The 18,910-nt window shown below is 47.5% G+C and overlaps 1 protein-coding gene and 1 long non-coding RNA gene across 2 annotated transcripts; one reads left to right on the top strand and one right to left on the bottom strand.

Moving 5' to 3' along the window:
• Nucleotides 1–3,624: 3,624 nt before the first annotated feature.
• On the top strand, nt 3,625–7,197 carry LOC119149309. The gene is made up of 2 exons (XR_005104646.1): nt 3,625–3,711; nt 6,972–7,197. It is a non-coding gene; the product is annotated as an uncharacterized LOC119149309 (long non-coding RNA).
• On the bottom strand, nt 3,642–17,063 carry IL2RB (interleukin 2 receptor subunit beta). The gene is made up of 10 exons (XM_037390423.1): nt 16,757–17,063; nt 15,394–15,491; nt 14,940–15,066; nt 13,280–13,385; nt 11,445–11,553; nt 10,325–10,473; nt 9,740–9,911; nt 7,757–7,853; nt 5,850–5,934; nt 3,642–4,491 (listed from the first exon to the last, which is right to left on the bottom strand). Exons 1-10 carry the CDS (start codon nt 16,939–16,941, stop codon nt 3,664–3,666), a joined length of 1,956 nt encoding a protein of 651 aa, XP_037246320.1. The 5' UTR covers nt 16,942–17,063; the 3' UTR covers nt 3,642–3,663.
• Between the last annotated feature and the right edge of the window lie 1,847 nt (nt 17,064–18,910).

The following is an 18,910-nucleotide window of genomic DNA, read 5'->3' as shown; positions in this document are numbered from 1 at the left end:
TCCAACTAGAGAAGAGTAAATAGAGTTATTCTGTCAACAAATGGGTGGAGGAGATGGGAACATGGACGACTCTTGACCTGGGGCTGAGCTCCAGCCAGTGGCATTGACCTGGGGCTGAGCTCATTTGGGCTCATTTTGGCAGCTGGGCAGGGATAGCTGTTTCCAGCTTTGCCACTGGTTCAGGTTTAGTCTGGGACTGCATAAAGAGCAAAAGCCATTGATGTAGTTGCCTCATGATGGATTTTAGTAGATAAACATTAAATGTGGATGAAAAGCTGCAGTGTTTGACTGGGAATGTGGCAGTGTGCTTATCTTAATTCATTGCTGTATGTATGGGAAACTGAGGCATGCAATGTAAGAAATGCTTCCAGAAAGGCTCAAGAGATTTAAGACAGCAGATTTTGATTTTAGAAGTTACGTTGAGCCAAAATTTCCCCAGATAACTGAGGACTAGCTGCATCTTTAGGCATATCTGTATTCATACATAGCATTCCCAAGGTTACATATGAAGGCTTGCCACAGTGGGTCAGAAACCAGCTGAGGGTATTTCCCAGTATCAGAGACCTTACTTTTTTGTATCCAAATTTCCTGGAAAGAAGCATCTTCATTCTCTGGTGTTTTCAGCAGAACAAAAAATATAGAATCTCAATCTGATTGATCTAGGCAAGCATACCACATCTATCAGTGCAGACTTTTGAATCAAACAAGGACCAAAAACCTTGATCAGATCTGACTTCAGAGGAATTCCTTTACTGCAAGTACCCTTTACTTTCTGCTTCTCCACAGAAAAGAAACGAAGGGATGTGGGAGGGGGCTGAGAGTGATGCTGTCTATTTAAGAAGAAGGTATTTTGGAAAGAGGGAGATGAGAAATGACAGCTATCTTTGCTGTCTCGGGGCTTAAGATAAAGAGAGGACCTGTGGCTGTGGCTGTTAATATTTTCCACACAGTGCTGGCATTCAGCTTTGGTTTGCCTCTGGTACCGATGGACACCATCATAGCATCTTTTTGTCGTTTTGCGAACTACACACTGTGCGTTCATGTTAGCTTGAGAGGGGACCGCTCCACATGTGACATTTCCAAAGAGCTCTTGGGGGACCTAGTGGAGAAAGGGCCCCATATCTCTGAGAGTGTTATGCCTTTGGTAGTCACAACCTGAGTTACTCACATACAAGGCCACATGACCTTGTCTTCCTGGAAGAAAGGTCCGGTTATCGACAGATCTGATGTTGAGCACTTCCTGCCGCAGTGTGTCACACATTCACGCCCAGCATGGCTGAGTGCTAGCAGCTTGACAGCTTGAAAGCTGTCATCATTTTCACAAGGGAGTGGAAAAATACTGACCCACCAGGATGGTCCTCAGGGTCCTGCAGCAGGATCACCTCCAACTCGGCTTTCTGTTTTAGGTACCTGAGTCGTTTGGGGAAGGGAGTAGGAACAAGGGCCAAAGGTACATTGGTCCAAGCAAAACTTTCCCTAGGACCCTATTTAGAAACGCTGTTAATCCCTTTCCCCCACTCCAAAGGACATAAAACCACCGTACATTCCTTAATATGTCTTTTATTTACAAAGAGGCAAAGTTTTTCTTTTGTATTCATGTTAGCAGCAAGGATAATTGAAAAGCTCATGAAGATCTACACTGGGACAGGATAACCATCAGTACAACAAGGATCCTTGGCCTGTGTAAGATAGCAAATTGCCCATCAGGGATTCAGTGTCTCTTTTTTAAGTCCATCTGGGAAGATTCTCAAAATATAATAAACAGCTGGGCAAGCCTTGTGCTTCCTTATCTGGGAAGCTGTAGGGTCTTCACCTGTGGACTCCTGGAGACAATGGAGCAGTCCACATCTTGATGCAGGTGGTGAAGAAGCTGATGAGAGGAGAGGTATAGCTCCCCCAGCCCTCTCAGCTTCAGGCAGGCTCAACTACTTTCAGCAGCTTTTTTGAGGTGAAATACAAGCCAGAGGGTGACCCCATAGCTGGGATTCATAATGGCATTCAGGCTGCGCAATGCAAGGTCAGGTAACAGTGTGGGACCAGGACAAAGGGGAAGTCTGACACTTGTACAGACAGCGGCAGGGAAGAATTAGTTCTGGATGATACTCACAGGGATGACAGAAGTACCAACAAGGTCAACATCCTTGACCTTTTTGATATAAAAACCCTTAGAAGAAAAATCTTTAGCACAGGGCTGGTATTTTCCCACATCTGAATAGTCCCGAAATATGGCAGGAAAGCAGACAGACAGTACAAATGTCAAATGCAGGGATGGATGTAACCAGAACAGCTTGTCTTCCTTTGCCTTGCCACTTTTCTTCTGAGATGTGCTGCTTTTTCTCAACCCAGATTGGCAAATGGGGGGGGGGGGGGGGGAGGGGAAGTAGTCTTTACTATCCCCATTCTTTGTGAGGGGATTGAGATTTTCTTTTCATCAAGAGTGCTGATTCGTGGGTTAGTTTTCTGGGCTCATTCACCACATCTTTGCTGCTAATTAGGCAATGGTTTCCCTTGAGCAATGGAAGGAATAGGCAGCACCGTTGCGATGTTTTCCACTAATACAGGATGTGGGATGAACTATTCTGCAATAGGTTACCATAGTCAAATAACTATTTTGCCAGTAGGGCAGACAGGTTTTCAATTTCATGAAAAATATTGCAGCAAGAATGGGAAATTGTGTGCGTTCTTTTTACTGCCATCATCAGACCTGGGGGAAAGAAGGGGGAGGGAGGGGATTTCCCCACTATTTTTAACCCAGTAATGGGGATTTCTTTTTACACTGCACTGCTTAGACAGCTGACAGTTGTAGCTCTGAGCTGACCTTACAGACTCGAGTCTGAAGCTGGACTGAGTAGCTCAGAATGTAATCTCTGATTAAAACCTGAAGTGGGGACATCACAGGAAAAAACACCCTTGGTCAATCAGGAGGAGATGTCTTCATCTATTTCATCACCAGCCGCAGCACTGACTGGCAGTGCTACTGTCCCCTGCACAAAATCTCATGTCTACCTCTTCAGGACTCTCTCCCATTAGAGGTTTTTAAGCTGGGATGAGGCAAACAGACCATCTCCCTGCTCGGCCTTAAAGCTGAGTGCTACTTTACACCAAGATGCAGAGCATGAAAGTGCTGGCACAGCATCCACTAGGAACTGGGAAGGAAAAAACAAGCTGGTGAGGTTTGGGATGGCACTTGAGCACTGTGGGAAGGGGTTTCTGTGCCATAGGATCCAGTAATAGCAGAGAAACAGGTTCAGTTATGAAGGTGAGTCCCTGTTGGCCTGTACAGCAAAGAATCAGGCTTCTACATCTCCATTAGCTGTGTGGCCACTGAACAGCTTTAATGTGTCTATCTGTGTTGCTTTACTGTCCACTAGCCCAATTCTCCATGCAAAATGCCCTCTCATTTCCAGTGATCTGTTTCACTAATGCCTTACCTTGGGAACTAGTGCTATCTGTGTAGCCATCCATGAATTTCCACCTTGTCTATCCTATCCCTTTTCTGGTTTTGCAGCTCTCTAGGGTAACCGTGGTCTCCAGCCTCATTAAAGAACAGTCCCAATGGGTTTGATGCTGAAGTCACATTCGTGTCCTGAACAGAAAAACGGTCCGTCTAGCCTTCCCTGCAGAGAAGACCTTTCCCACCTGTGGGTTTCCTCCAGGCAGATCCTAGACAGAGCAATGGCTGTACTGGCTTTGGAGGTCCCTCAGAGAAAGGTAGGCACCAGTGTTTGGGACTTGGTTGGAGAAAGCTGTTCTGCATGGATCCTCATCCTGGCTTTGCCTTAGAGGTGGAGGCTGAGAGAAAGAAGAGGTAGCGTGTGCTGCTGGCGTACAGGGATCAGTTGGAGGGCCTGCCTTCCCACTCCCCTCTGTTACATCGGTAGTATTGCTGTCAAGCAGGTCCAGTGGGTCAGGAAATTCAGTCTCCAGCTGGCACAGAGCCTCAGCAGGTTGTAAAGCTACCTTGTCCATCATCTTCTCATCCTTTTTCAGAACCGTTGGTGGTGAGGTGCCTTCACTTGACTGGAGTGCCCCAGAAATAGCCATGGCATGCTGAGCTTCACCTTCTGCCTCTCCCACAAAGGAGCTGTTTTGGAAGCCCCAAGCTTCCTTGATGCAGTGAAAGAAGTTGTGTGACAACATAGGCATGTTCTCTGCCAGTGTGCAGAGGTCTGGGGAGGGGAGACCATGGTAAGACTCACTGTCCTCAGTGCCACTGCCCTCTTGGGTGAAAGGCTCATAGGTGAAGTAGACCTGACAGGGTTCAATCTCAAAGGAGTTGGGAAGGTGGAAGAAGAAGTAGCCTTGGTTGGTGAAGCAGCTGGATACAGAGTGCCCACTGGTTTCTAAGGGAGGGTCAGGAGTCAGGGTGCCCTTGGAAAGTAGAGACTGGGAATCCTGGTCATTCTTCTGCATCACCTCAAGCATGGAGATGTCTGGGGTTATGCTGTTCACACAGTAGGAAGATGTGGAGAATGGGGAGGAGAGCCATTTCTGGTGAGGAAAAAAACACAGGAGAGAGACTGTTATGCCCATAGTATAACACTCAGTGAGGAACCAAAGCTTTCTTCTCCTGAGTGCCTGCAGCAATCAAGTGACCTTTTCACTGTCCAAGCAAGAGCAGCTGGAGATGGTGGGTAGGGAAATTCACATTCATGATGTCTCATCTGCAGGATTTTCAGGAAGAGTATACATTTCTGTCATTTGAAATCAAGAGTGGATCTTGGAAGCCTATGCTTTGAGATTTCTGGAGTGGGGAATGGAAGATGGAGGATTAAAGAGAAAGGAAGAAAAATAAAATACAAGACCATAAGATGATATGAAGGTGGAAATATGAAAAGCAATACTGAGATGTGTCTCATGCAATCTATTCCTAGGTGCTACCCAGTTTGTGATATCTACATGGCCCTATGCAGATTTCCTGTCTAAAGTGCTCTTCCAGGTCCTTTGTGCCTAGATTTCCACACTCACCATGAGTGACATCCTTCAGTGCATCATTATCCTTAAAAATTAACTTATTTTAATAACATCTAACTTCATTGCCTTTATGGCCAGTAAACCAGTTTTTCTAGTTCCTTCTGCACTGAGAAAGTGTCTTCAGTGCCTGCTGCACACCCCTCTCCTCCTGTAGTTTAAGCTTTCTAAGGTTTTTTACATTTAGGCTTTTTCGCAAGCTCTGCTGTCCTCTGGACCCTCTGCAGTTTGTTTCCATCCTTCTTGAAGCCAGATGCCCCTTGAGATCACCTCCCACGTCTTGCATCTGATGCTCCCTTTAATACTGCATTGAATGGTAATTGTCTTCTTGCAGCTGCCCATGCTCACAGAGAGATTAGGGGAAGGGAGAAAGTGGAGGTGGAGAAAGAAGGAAAAGAGACAACAAGAACAGAGAAAACAGCTAAGTGCCATCCAGCGTGATGGCAATTCACATTAGGAGCAGAGGAAAGGCTCGCAGCCAGGAGGAGGGGAACACAGCAAGAAATCAGGGGAAGAGCTGGGCAGACTAGGGCAGGTAGGATGGGACCAAAGTGGGGTGGAAGGGGATCTGAGAGGCCAAGATCCCTCCCATAGGTCCCTTGTTTTCTTTCAGGCTCCCCGTTAGGGGAGCAGGGTGCTGAGGTTTGTGTGGTTTGCTGTTTCTCGGTTCTGTAATTAGACATGCCTCAGTCGAATGTCAGGTTTTAGGTCAGAAAATAAAACTCAAGCGCAGAACCCAGCAGCTGGTGCTACAGGCACGTGTCATGTGTGCACATGTAGGTCTGACAACTGGCTATCTGTCCTGGGCATGTGCTGCTGCACCCTCCTTTCCCTCATTTCTCCCTCATAACCACATGGCTTCATCCCCAGTCCCATACCTGAATGTCACCTCCGTGAACTGAAACAAGTGGGGGAAAGAACTTCTCAGGGTCTGGGATGTGAATCTTCAGGACTTTCTTAAACCTTGACAAAAGAGAATGAGAAGAAGGAATGAAGCAGGGACTGATCCTGACCCATCTGGCACTGTGGTGGGGGTAGGAGAGAGCATTGTAGCTCACGGGTACAACACTGTGTGGAGGACAGGTAGAATAAAAACAAGCCTGAGGGGTCTCCTTGCACTTGAGTGGCCTGAAATACAGTAGGTGAGGAATGAGACATACAGAGATGAGATAGTTAAACCTGGCATTGGAAAACACACTGCCCTCAGCCTTTTCCCTGGGGAAGCCCAACCAAGAGTTCAATGGTTTCTTCCCTGCCTCGGCCAGTCACCTTAACTTCTCCACCTGCCCCTTAGCCCCTGTTATGCTGACAAGCTGGGCAGGTCTCCGCTGTTCCCTCTTGGGCTTCAGCTGCTGTGAGCTGCCCCCTCTTTGCTTTGCTGCCAACACAGTGACTCAGAGGACCACATGGCCTGAGCGGGACCATCACTGGCAAAGCTGTGCCACAGCTCTGCCCTCTTAGCAGGATGCTGCATGGTATAGCTATGATACACTGGCTGTGCAAGCCATCTGAGTACACCTTGCATCAGCCTGGAGGCCTCTACTTCACTGGAATCAGTGTGTTGTCATCCTGAGGCACCCTGAAGTGATCTAATCTTCTCAGTCCCTCAGAGAGGTTGGCTGACCTTGTCGGCTCTTTGCTGAAGCTTTGCTGTAGAGTGCTCTGAGGAAAGACCCTCCTGACTTCTGGAGGCAATCAATGTACTCTCTAAAGCACCAGAATTTGCTAGTTCTTGCATATAAACTACCTTACATCACTGCAGATGCTATTTTTATTCATGCATGTCTAATCCTTCCTTGGATCTTACCTCAGCATTATCCTCCATCCAGTTCCCCCGGGTTAATTATACTCTGTGGAGAAAGCAGGCCTTTTTATCTCTCTCTGTGCTATATAGCTAGCACTTTCTCACCTTTGTGTTATGACTCAAGGTGAAACACAGTGACCAGTGACTTTCTCAGTATCCATCTTGCTTCAACATGCTTCTCCTTCTTTCCTTACAGAGCTGATCCAGTCTCTGCTGCCTCATCCCTAAGAATGAACATCTCCTTGCTCCCTGCCATGAACATCAGCACCCTGCTTCTTTACTCCTGTCCTGAGATGAGAGAACCTGTGGCCATTTCTAACCTCACTGTGCTGACAAGTCACTCTGTATTATTGCATGGGGTCACCTTGTGAGATGCTTTCAGTCCTGAATAAACGCAGTGTCTGGGTAGGAATGCTGGCAAAGAGATCTTTAAAGCATCATGTAGATGTTTACCAGCATGTGATAAGACACTTCAGGACTGCACAGACCAGGGAAAAGAAGAATTATACTCCTTACTCAGGAATTTTGCTCACAGACCAAATGTCACCACGTCCTGCCTGAGCTCTCACTGGAATGTTTAAATGAGAAGGCAGCAGTACCTGGGCTTGCTTGGTCCTCTCTGCTGATGGAGTGCTCAACCCAGTGGCCTGCTTTTTAAGAGGCAATTTTGGTGCATCTCTTCCAGGGAACACCACTGTAACCCTGAGCAACAGAAGCGCTGAGGTGGCTGCTTTTAATTCAGCCAGGGCATGGCACCAGGTCACAGAAGCACAGCACAATACTATGATAGTGGTGAAACCACATCATCTTGGGTGGTGATACATATACCCAGACAGATGTCAGCCTCAAAAGGTTGGGCTATAAACCATATTTTTAAGTCAGTCTCTATCCTACTCATGCCAAGTGAAAAATAACTCAGGTTTTGAGAAGACACACAAGATACAGGAGAGGAACAGAGAGGAAAACTTGATTCTCGTTTACCATTTCAGGGTCCGTAAGTTAATAAGGCAGGCAGTCCCAATGATCACGAAGATGCAAGTGCTCACTATAATTGCTGGCAGGAAAGGCTGGGATGTTTCTGCAAGATGAGAGAGAGCAAGGGAGTTGCAGTGAAAATTTAACCAGGATTCTGGAGGCAGGAGTTGCAGCCCTTCCATGGCTGTTCAAGATGATAAAAGTGGGCATTTATTATAATTTTAAACAATATTATACAATTATATACAATTATAATACACAAAGCCTTTATTATAATTTTCTAAATATTATAATATTATAGAAAATTATAATATACAGGTCAGGAAAATGAGTTCTGCTGTCTCATGTAGGATGCCTTTGAGCTGATAGGAGTTTCAGAGTCCGCTTGGCATTGCTTAATAGATAGCTTGTGCTGAACAGCTTGAAATCCCTGTGCATAATGGCACCACAGCTGGGGGTTGCCACAGATGAGGTGCCACAGCCTGCTGGTTGAAGTGTCCATCAATCTGTCTGTCTCATTGCAAAGGAAATCAGGGAGTCCTAAAAGCAGATTAAGTGGGTTTGGAGACTTGAAACAGCATTATGAGTCAGAGGGGGAGACAGAGTCATGGGGTTCATGGGTCTTTGAGAAGGCAGGAGGACCAAGGATGGAGAAGGTTAGGGGTCAAGGGGCGGGCTTCTTTCTCTGGAGAGGTGTAGGAAAGATTTAGGAAGCTAAGAAGGTTACAGCTTTCCACCGTATTTTACTATTTGGTTTGTAGGATTAAGAGAAAGAGACTGAGTTCCCATATTGCCAGCGCTGCCAGCATTCATCAGTCTTGTCTGGCATCATCTCAAACTTTTCTTAATCTGTCTCTTTCACACACATCTCCCAGTGCACCTTAGCTTGGTCTTACTATTCTGGTGCCTGTCTCCTCTGCCTGCTGCCTCATCTCCCTCCACCCCTAATGTCCCTTAGTCTGGGCCTGCACAGCATCTCTGGAGTAGTCGTGAGGGAGCAGAGAAAAAATAAAAGGAGGAGGAGACATTTTTAGGACATACTTTCTTTGCCTGTCCTTGAGATGCTACTCAGATCACTTTGTCTCCTCTGCCTCTGGTACACTGGTTATCTTTGGGTCTTGGTTGCTATGACAACTGGTTGCGGCTGTATCCTATTCACTGACATCACACACTGTCAAAATTTGATCGCCACGGCAACACACTGCCCTTTCTAAACATAGCTCTTGTGTTTATACCAGCACCAGGCACAACAGGGAGGGGCTGAGCGGAGCCAGAGTGGGGGCGACATGAGAAGGAATAACCTCTAACTGCTTATTTTTTGGAAAAGAAATGACAGAGACCGCAGCCAATGACTCACCGAAGAGACTGGCTCAGGGCACTGTCTCTCAGTGCTGGAGGTGTCCTCCATGCTGTGGTTCATGGCAATGACTGATGTGAGTCTCAGTGGGCATTTTTGGAAGAGACTTCACATGTGTGTATGTCTCTTCCATTCTCCCCACGACTTTGCTTCCTAGGCTCAGGTGTTCAGGAGCTCAGCGCTCTCCTTCACTGTGTTTCACTGATCAATGGCTCCAATGAACTGGGCCATTTTATAAAGCCTGATTTATGTTCTCAGGCCACATTAGCACCTGGGAAATGCCAGTCCCAGCAGAAGGGAAACATGGGCACTGCTTCTGCAGGTCAGACATCTGGCCTTACTGCTCTGGGGAAGCAGTCCCTGATTTAAATCTTGTGGATTTTGCCTGGCTTCTGGAAGTCAGAGGGGTTCTGCTGGGGTGAGGGAGTCTTTGCTTTTAAGCCCTGTTGAGCCAGTGTGACCTAACAGATTAGGAGGGACAGATTGTTTCCAACCTTTCTATTGCTCTTCAGTCAACACAATCCTCCCTACTCATCTTCTTCCAGTTTCTCAGCCTGCTTTGGCCCTTCTCTTTGTTTCCCCTGAGTCCCTATTTTCCCCTCCAAGTCAGACTGCCTGACTCTGATCCTTACGGTCAGCATGTGTCCTCCACAGTATTGTCTTGCTCCAGTCGCTCCACACGCCTTTGTAGGTACTTGAAGCACTTGGCCTTGCACGCACAGCTGCCTCATATTTCAAGTTGGGTGAGAGGCTCTCAAACACCACCCACATCTGGTCCTGCACAATGGTGAAGTTCCTGGCCTCCTGGGAGTAGGGCAAAATTAGAACATCATCAACATCCTGTCTTACAGCCTTACATCCCCATCTCTTCCTCAGAGAGGACCTGTCTCAGGTCCCTACACCTCGTGTGCTGCTTGTTCAGCCTGGAGGAAAATTCTTCTCTGCTTTGCTTTTTTTTTCCCTTTCAGGTCTGTCCTGGAACTGTCTGGATTTCTTTTTGACATCACTAAGTAAAATAGGATTCCCATCTGCCTCCATGTCATCACCAAACACTGGCATCAGGTGACACAGATAAAAGGGTTCGGGGGTGTCATCTGCTCTCCAGCTTCACCAAAGCTGGTTTCATCCTGAGGGGAGGCTCAGGAGCAAATCCTGGGTGACATAAAGAAGACCAGGATTTGCACAGTGACAGCTCCCAGTACCCCCTCTGAACTCACCTCCCAGGACTGACTCGTGGTTCGATACCGCACTTGGTATTCCCGCTCCCCATCCAAATAGTGAGAGGAAATATCCAGGCTCCACGTTAAGTTGTACATGTTTTCAGTTTTGTTAACCAGCTGAAGATTTCCTGGAGGCCTCAGCTTTACTGGAAAGAAAGAAGGAGCAGGGCTGATACCTCCACACTATCTGTCCGTAACAGGACTCTATGACAAACCCCACTGCAGCAGGGTTGGCGTCTTGGCTGGGCTTACAGATTCCAGCCAGTCACAGCCACGTGAAATGTGTAGTGAGCTCTGTTCCCCCTTCTTCCCCACTGTCAGATGGCAAAAGGTCTGTTGTCTCTGGGCTATGTTACAGTCAGCTCCTCCTGTGAGCCTGTGAGAGTGGCCCCTGCGGTCAGGGCAATCAATCCCACATGGCCATGCATCCTACCTTGTAGGGGTGACCCACAAGGCAACTGTGTGGGCAGGAATGGAGCACGGCTGGGCAGACAGCTGCTTCCCGCCTGCTCTTTCAGAGAGCTGCAGCCACAGGGGATGGAGTTAACACAGACTGTCTAGGCTGATCCTTCCCAATCCCTGACTCCAGCTATGCCTTGTTATGCCTTGCAGCAGCTCTATCAGATGTCTTCTTGAGCCAGGTAAACTCACACATCCAGCAAAAAAATTACTCAAGCAGATGTTTTTCTGCTGGATTAGTGATTGAACCCTTTCAGCAAAGACTGATGCATACCAAAGCTGGCTTAAAGGAGGGTGGAAGCACATATCTGGTAGGAGGGGCAGGGGAAAAGCAGCAAGACTTTCCCTCCTTGCAGCATGCATTTTTCAGGAGGTCAGATGAACTGTCATTGCCTGTTTGAAGACTCCTAGCAAAGTACTCTTATTTAACAGTGTCCCAGGTACAGGACAGGATGGGAATTGGTTGGCATGACACTGCATTTTAGAGGTGCAAGTGTCAGGAGTCAATATGGTTCATCAGTCTTAGTTGTAGAGGGGACAAGGAAAAGACACAAGTCTAAAATCAGCTGTGGGTGTTGCACAGGGGTGGATGAGGAAGAGAAATTAGCTATTATTTTGTGGGGAAGCTTCAGAGGCTGCAAGACAGAGGAGTACTCACTATTTGCAAGCGGATTGAAATCTTCTATTTGCGCAGGCATAGACCTATTCTCTCCAATCTGGCAATGGACAGACATGGTAAGACGATCTGCAGTGGTGAAGCACTGAGACTGCAAGGAAAATTTACCATTAGTGACACCGAAGTTCATCACTAAGCATTCATATTTCTAAGCATTGCCTATGTATAAGAGGTTTAGGAATACTTGACAATAAACATGGACAATATTTGTGGCTGAAAGGCATAATCCTCAGTGGTGACTGAGGAACCAAAGATTTATACTTCATGTGGTTGGATGGTTTTTTGTTCATTGGGGAGAAGGGCACAAAATATGATGATATGCTAGTTTGCTAGTATTGCTATATATGCTGACTAAGCAGGAAAAATTACTTTCTATGAGTGTTATTTATTAAGAAAATATATTTATACTAAAACATTTTGTGTTCATTGGTGAGACTGAGATGACATCAGTATTAAATATTACTCTTGAAATGCAATGATACCAGAGGGCCACATACATCATATAGTATTAAATAAGCAATAGGGAAATTAGCTTGATTAGAAAGAAAAGATTCTGGAGAAGTTTACGAACCCTTCAATTTGTCTTTGCACATGATAAGCAAAATGTAAGAAGGCTTGTCTGTTGTTAGAACTGTTAGAACTGGTTGTGACTTTATCAGTAAGGAGAATTAGCTCATATTTGGGTGGGGCTTTTTTTGAAAACACAAGGACTACAGTAACTCTGGGTATGACTGAAAGAAGTACATAATGAATCTAAGAAAGGAATGATTTAAATAAAGAATAATAGCTAGAGGGTTTGCATCACCATTTTCTCCAGTGATGTGTTGCTGTTGCATCTTGCATTTGACACATCTAACCAGACTTCACAGTAGTTAATGATCAGGAAAACAGTACTGACCTCTTAAAGGAAAATGAGGTCAAGAGGTGACCTCAGAGCTGATGGTGTCCATCCCTCCTCAGAGGAAGGGATTAGGGCCAAACCCAGGTAACTGAGACATGGGACAGTGCATGTGATCTGTGTGTCCTGCACCTCTTCTGCACATGTCAGAACAGCCTGGGCCAGCTCACAGTCACAGAATCATAGAATCATAGAAGCATAGAATCATAGAAGCATAGAATCATTTAGGTTGGAAAAGACCTTTAAGATCATCAACCCAGGACTGACAAGTTCACCAGTAAACCATGCCTCTAAGCACCATATCCATATGTTTTTTGAAAGCTTCCAGGGATAGTGATTCTACCACTTTCCTGGGCAGCATGTTCCAATGCTTGACCACCCTTCCAGTGAAGAATTTTTTCCTAATATCCCATCTAAACCTCCCCTGGTGCAACTTCAGGCTGTTTCCTTTTGTCCTATCGCTTGTTACATGGGAGAAGAGACCTACTGCCACCTGTCTAAAACCTCCTTTCAGATAGGTGTTAAGAGCAATAAGGTACCCTGAGTCTCCTTTTCTCCAGACTAAACAACGCCAGTTCCCTCAGCCACTCCTCATAAGACTTGTGCTCCAGACCCTTCATCAGCTTTGTTGCCCTTTTTTGGACATGCTCCAGCATCTCAATGTCTTCCTTTGTAGGGGCCCAAACCAGGGGGACCATTATTTCCCTAGTTCCAATGAAGCCAAACCCTCCCACAGAGGAACCCACAGGGGCAATGCCTATTGACAGCACACATCAAGTCCAACTCCAGAACTGGAGTCAGGGACTAGGTTTGGGCTTTTTACATTGCTTCTCGATGTCACACATTCATACACCCCAAATTCACATACAAATTCTTTCCTCCTGGTCATTAGTGCGGACGTTGCAGATTAATTACTCACATTACTGTTTTTGCCGAAGGTCTTGATGCATCTCCTCAGTCCTGTCATGTGTTCTGCCTTGGGCAATTCACAGTGCTCCTTGAATTTTTCAGGAAAGGGAAATAACCTGGGTTTTAAGCAGGAGAACTTCCGTGAGATGGGGATCCTGTTTTGTATTTAGTCAAACTATATGTAACACTAAAGGCCTTTCAAAACATTTTGCATCCTACCATATTTGCTGCACAGGTTACAGCAATGATGTAATCCCACTTTCTCTCCCCACTGCATCACTCAGACAATTTTTACGTACTGGCACATAATGCATCAATGTCTCAATGCATCCCAGTTATTTCAAGCCAAAGATAACAGCAGGTTTCCAGTTTCCAAGTCTTCACAAAACTACCTCCTCTGCTTCCTGTTGATATCAGAGGGCATGCAAAGCCCAAACACACCTGCTGCCTGCAACTGTGCCAATGTAGCCCTAGAAGACAGGTGCCTGTTTCAGCCCCATTAGGGTTTACAGGTCTCCTTCTAGCCACTGTCAGTCCTGTAGGATCTCAAGTACTGAGTGAGATGTATCCTCTGAGCCAGATCACATCCCAGTCAGCCAGGACCATATGTCACATTTGGCAGCGCTACGCCATGACTTCTTTTCTCCTCTGACAAGTATGGCTAGACAGTCTAAGCTGAGCTATGGCACAGGGGGTGACAGGGTGGGAGAACATCCATGGGGTTGCAGCTTAAGGGGTATCAGACTGAGCTGCCTGCTCCAGCTGTAAGGTCAGATCAAGCCTGGGACTTGCTGATGCTGGGGAGAGGTGGTGTCCTAGAGCCCTGGCCAAGAAATAGCACAGATCCAAACCCAGCCCAGATTTCAGCCCCAGTCTCTGTGATTCACATGCATGGAGCAACATAAACCTTTTGGGTTTCTAGATCCATGCACCAGGCCCCAGAATATATTTACCCATCTCACCGCATTGAAGGTGTCTCTGTGACAGTCAGGAGCAACCCACCCACTGCCAGAATCACACCGAGCCTCTCCTTATGACAGGAACCCAGTAAGGCCCTGGGGTAGGCTGGAGATGTCATCCTGGGAGACCACAGAGACTCAGCCAGCCTCCACTGCAGTACTGGCCACACACCTACCCCTCTGCTGGGAGACATGTGGAGAGGAAAACATCATGAACTGGGAGAGATGAAAGGGCCAGGGGAGAAAAGTGGAACAATATTTTCCTCCGTTTCTTGCTACTCAGGGTGCAACATCCCAGTTCATCCTGGCAATGAGCAAATGGCCTCTGTATAACTTTAATTCCACCCTCCTCTTCCCCCATCCCATCTCTATACATCCTCCTTTTCCATTGAAGATGCCTTTCAGTCCAGAGGCTGGCTACCAAGGAAAAGGGACTTTTTGGAAAACGAAGCACAGGCAGAGCTATGGAGATGGAAGGTGGGCTGTGCTAGACAGTTGGTGACCACCAGATGACAAACACTGCATGGTGGCCAGCACCTGTGAGAAGCCCACATGGGGTTGGAGGCTAAGTTCAAGACAAAGCCCCTTGGTTCTGTGACTCCACTATACTTGGCCTGGGGATGGGGACCCTACGATTTTGTTAAGTGATAAACTTCCCGGGAGACTTTTCATTCAAAACATTGGCTTTCCTCAGCCACTCCAGTCACCCACCTGTCACAAAAAGCTAACTTTGATAAAATCTCCAGCTGGCATGGTGCTTCAACCAGGTCCCTGCCTGGGTTCCAGTCACAAAAGAGAGCTGCTCGTGAGTCATACCAGCAAGTTAGGCTGGAGGTGCCTGTCAGCAGAGAAGAGATGGACAGCAATGTGGCTGGATTAGTAATGATGTTTGGCATTAACCATCACCCCAGACAATTCTGTCCCATCCCAAACTACAGACTCCTCTGCTGGATAGCTGTCTCCAAGAAAGAAAAGCAGAGCCACTTGCTTCTCTATGTCATTGGAGGTTGATGTGCTCATAGGAGACCTGTAACTATTGCAGCCTCCTCTGGCTGTGTGTTACAACACTAGCATTGTGCAGCAACACATTGTGGTGCACCCCCCCTCTGGGTCACCCCTCTCCCTGCTTGCCCAGCTGGCTTGGGTGAAAGGAATCACTTCTCACCTTGTGCTGAGTCTGATGTCCATGAGGGAGGCATGAAGCTGGACAGCCAGAGGTAACACAGAAGCAGCAGAGAGGGCTTCATCTGTACTGGTGACACGCTGAAAGAGAGAAGACGCCCCCCAGCATAGCTCAGCAATGCAAATTAGGAAGAAGTCATCTCGTAGGAGGCATCCACTGTCCTAGGGCAGGGCTCAATGCCAGGGCCAATCTTCCAGAGCCAGAAGCTTACACTTCTGCCACTCTGGAGTCTGTGCTTTTTCCTCAGCACCTCATTGTTTTCCTGCCTTGGTTGCTTTGCTCAACACTGAAGCCATTTGCAGTGCAGCACAGGAGTAATGCCTTCTGGAAATGTGTGTGTGAGTGCACAGCAGTCCGCATGTGTTGTTTCAGGCTGCTTGCTGACTCAGGTAGAGAGTGCTGCCTCGGTTGAATACAGCTTGTGCTTCGAAGAGCTTCTTTTTTTGGTAAGCCCTAGGTCTGAAATAACTAGGTGCTTGCTGAGTAAGAGAAGTCTCTAGCTGTAACTGACAAAAGTTAGGTGCACAGCTCATGGCTTAGGAGGTACATTTTGAATGGCTTGTTTGGGAGAGGAGGGGAAATAGGGAGAAGAAGGAGTTTACCAGGTTCTGGAAAGTCAAGGCTTTACCGTATCACAAAGTATTACATAGTCATACACAAACCGTGCACCATCCTTGCCAAGTAGACCTTGCACTGCCTTGGAAGGAGCTGTGCTTTTAGGTGTAGCAGAAAAGTTGAGCTTTGCAATTAGGAAACTCTGCAGCATCTCTCATCCATCTGTGGTACCCAGGGAGACTCCTTGTCTAACAAAGCCTGTACAACCATGCTCCATATCAGACAGACTGAGCTTATGGGCTTCTCATCCAAGCCTCCCCCTCTCCCCACCCACCTGGACATCCATACCTCAAGGTCTGCCTCTTCCCAGAGGAGAAGGGATCATCCTCACCTCTCAGCAAGCCCACAGCCCCTGCAGAGCTGAGCAAACCAAGACAGAGTCCTGCTGGACTCTGCTGGGACTGCCAGGGGAGTGGGAAAAGAGGGTTTATAAAGATCTGGCATGAGGCATATTACTGATTCCCCTTGTGATAAAAGATTAGGTTCAGAGGAAAAAAAAACATGATGACAACACATTAACAGACAAAGGGGAGAGAAAGAGAGAGAAAGAAAGCAGGCGGCATGGTTGTGAGATGTGGGGTATGATTTGAGAGGACTGTGGAGAGACAGATAAATACGTGCTCAGCCCTCCCCAATGGTGAGATTCAGTTTGTCAGACTGAAACTCCTTCCAAGACGCTTTTCAGATCAGCCACCCCCATGTAGGAGAGAGCTGGCATCGCCCCCTTTACCTTCCAGCTCCAGGCACCCGGCGATCCAGATGAAGGGAGTCCCCAAGGACCAGGTTGTGGGGTTGGATGGAAGCAGGTGCTGGACGCCAAACAGAGAGGGGAACAGGGAGGGGGAAAAGCAACAGGGAGGGAGGTGGATATCCTAGTTCAATGCATGTCCAGGTGTCAGCCAGCGCTGCTGGCATGAGAGGAGAGGTGCTTCCAGCCCAGCAGTTCTGCTGCAGAGCCGTTCCTCTCGTACGTGCGTGGTCTCTGTCTTCTCCCTCTCACCTTTGCACAGGAAGCTGCTGCTTGCTTGCCTTGTCAGACTGAGACGAGGCCCTGAAGTATCGAAAGGGCTAGTGAGGCCGAGAATAAAAAGCCCCAAACCACGTCCTACTTCCTGCTGGTAAAGCAATAGGTGCAGAAACAAGGGTGGAGGGATCAGGTGTTAGCTTACAGTGCTCAGATATACGGGGACCAGTTTGTAACTATTGCTGGGAAGCAAAAGAGAGAGAGAGAAGGACCTGTCCTCTTGGGGCACTGGCAAGAGACCCATCGCTTCCTCTTTCAATAACCCAAACAGAAAACTCATATCACTCTCAGGGTCTGCACACGTGCACAGATCACTTTGAAACCAGGGGTAGGAGTCAAACTGCAGTAGAAATACCGTGGACCACTTTGTGGAAAATAACTTGAGTCATTGACCTAAGCAACACCAGAATGAAACCAGCCTCCACATCACTGCCCCAGTTTCAGAGGATCCATCCTGGGTCAGAGCAGGAGCGGAACGAGGGCAGTGCTGAGTGTGAGCAAGCTTGAGGCACAGCCTTCACACTTGCAGATGGTGTGACACCACAAGAACACGTGTCCCACGGCCTCCCTACCCGGCTGAGCACCCCACTGGCTTCACAGAGGAAGAATCACCTGCTTCAACCAGAGCCTTGCAGCTAGTCTGGATAAGCAACACTGCCCTGCGGTAGCTGCAGTGCCTCTTTGGCATGACTTGTCCATTCAACAGGCCATACAGGGGTGTCCACTTTCTTCCAAAGCTTCATGTGCCATCACCTCCACAGATGGATAGCCCCTCACAGGCCCTGCAGGGCATGTTCAGTTTTAGAAGATCCTTTCACCACAAAGGTCTCCCCCAGAACACTTTGTCTTCACATCCCAAGACAAGACAGACACACAAATGCAAATCCACGGCCCAGTGGCTGCCTTGTTCACAGATAGCCATACATATGCATGTGGTCCCTGCTCACCTCTCTTTTCCCATGCACAAATACAATTCTCTGAAGTACAGCACATTACGTTTCCTGTTTGGTGTGGACGGCGCAAAGATGGCCAGTGGTGTGGGGCCAGATGATGAGAATCTCCTTTTATACACACGGTGGTCATCATGCCCTGTGCTCCTTGCTTTTCTTCCCTAGAGCAACTCAAGGCCCAAGCTCAGGTCCAGCAAGCAGGTTTTGCTGACCAAATATTGTCAGAAGCTAATCTCAAGTCTGCAGGCAATTCCTTTATGAGAACTTTATCAAACCTGGAGGATAGGGCCTCCTTTAGCAACAAAGGGATCTTGGTTTCAGGTAATGGAAAAAGGGTGTGGGAGGAAGATCAGTTTTTAGTCACAGGCAGACCACCCCACAGTCTGGATCTCAGAAGATATTAGATCACAAAAAGAAATAGTGTTAGAGCAAAAGAGTGATTTGAAGGCATGGGCTGAACCATTTTGAAGGAAGTTGCAATAGTGGATCCACACAGCCATTTCTGGGAGACCATTGCAGTTAATCCAGCATCAAGCACTCAGCCAGCGGTCTGGGGTGCAACACCTCTTTCCTCAACATGCATGACATGGACCAGGAGTCTGAGAGTTGTCACTTGGATGCTCTTGCTAGTCATCTGAAGACTCTTGTTATGGCCACCCTTTGTGAGGGCAACAGGGGAATCTGACCAGCCAGTCTCACTGAAAGAGAAGCAGCAGAGGGGATGGGCTTGCATGTTCTTCTGCTCTGGTAATCATTGGCTGTGGTAGTTGCACCTTAGGGGCTCCCACCAGGGTGGAGCTGTAATAGCATTATCCTCAGGCCACAGCCCGCCTTTCCCAGGAACTCTTAAAATGAATGCAGCTTATTCTGGCACAGAAGTCCTTGACTGAAGCAGTGAAGTTCTCTGTGA

Source organism: Falco rusticolus, chromosome 5 (assembly GCF_015220075.1).
Source record: "Falco rusticolus isolate bFalRus1 chromosome 5, bFalRus1.pri, whole genome shotgun sequence".
Lineage (NCBI taxonomy): Eukaryota > Metazoa > Chordata > Aves > Falconiformes > Falconidae > Falco > Falco rusticolus.
This window is presented reverse-complemented; position numbering and strand designations above follow the sequence as displayed.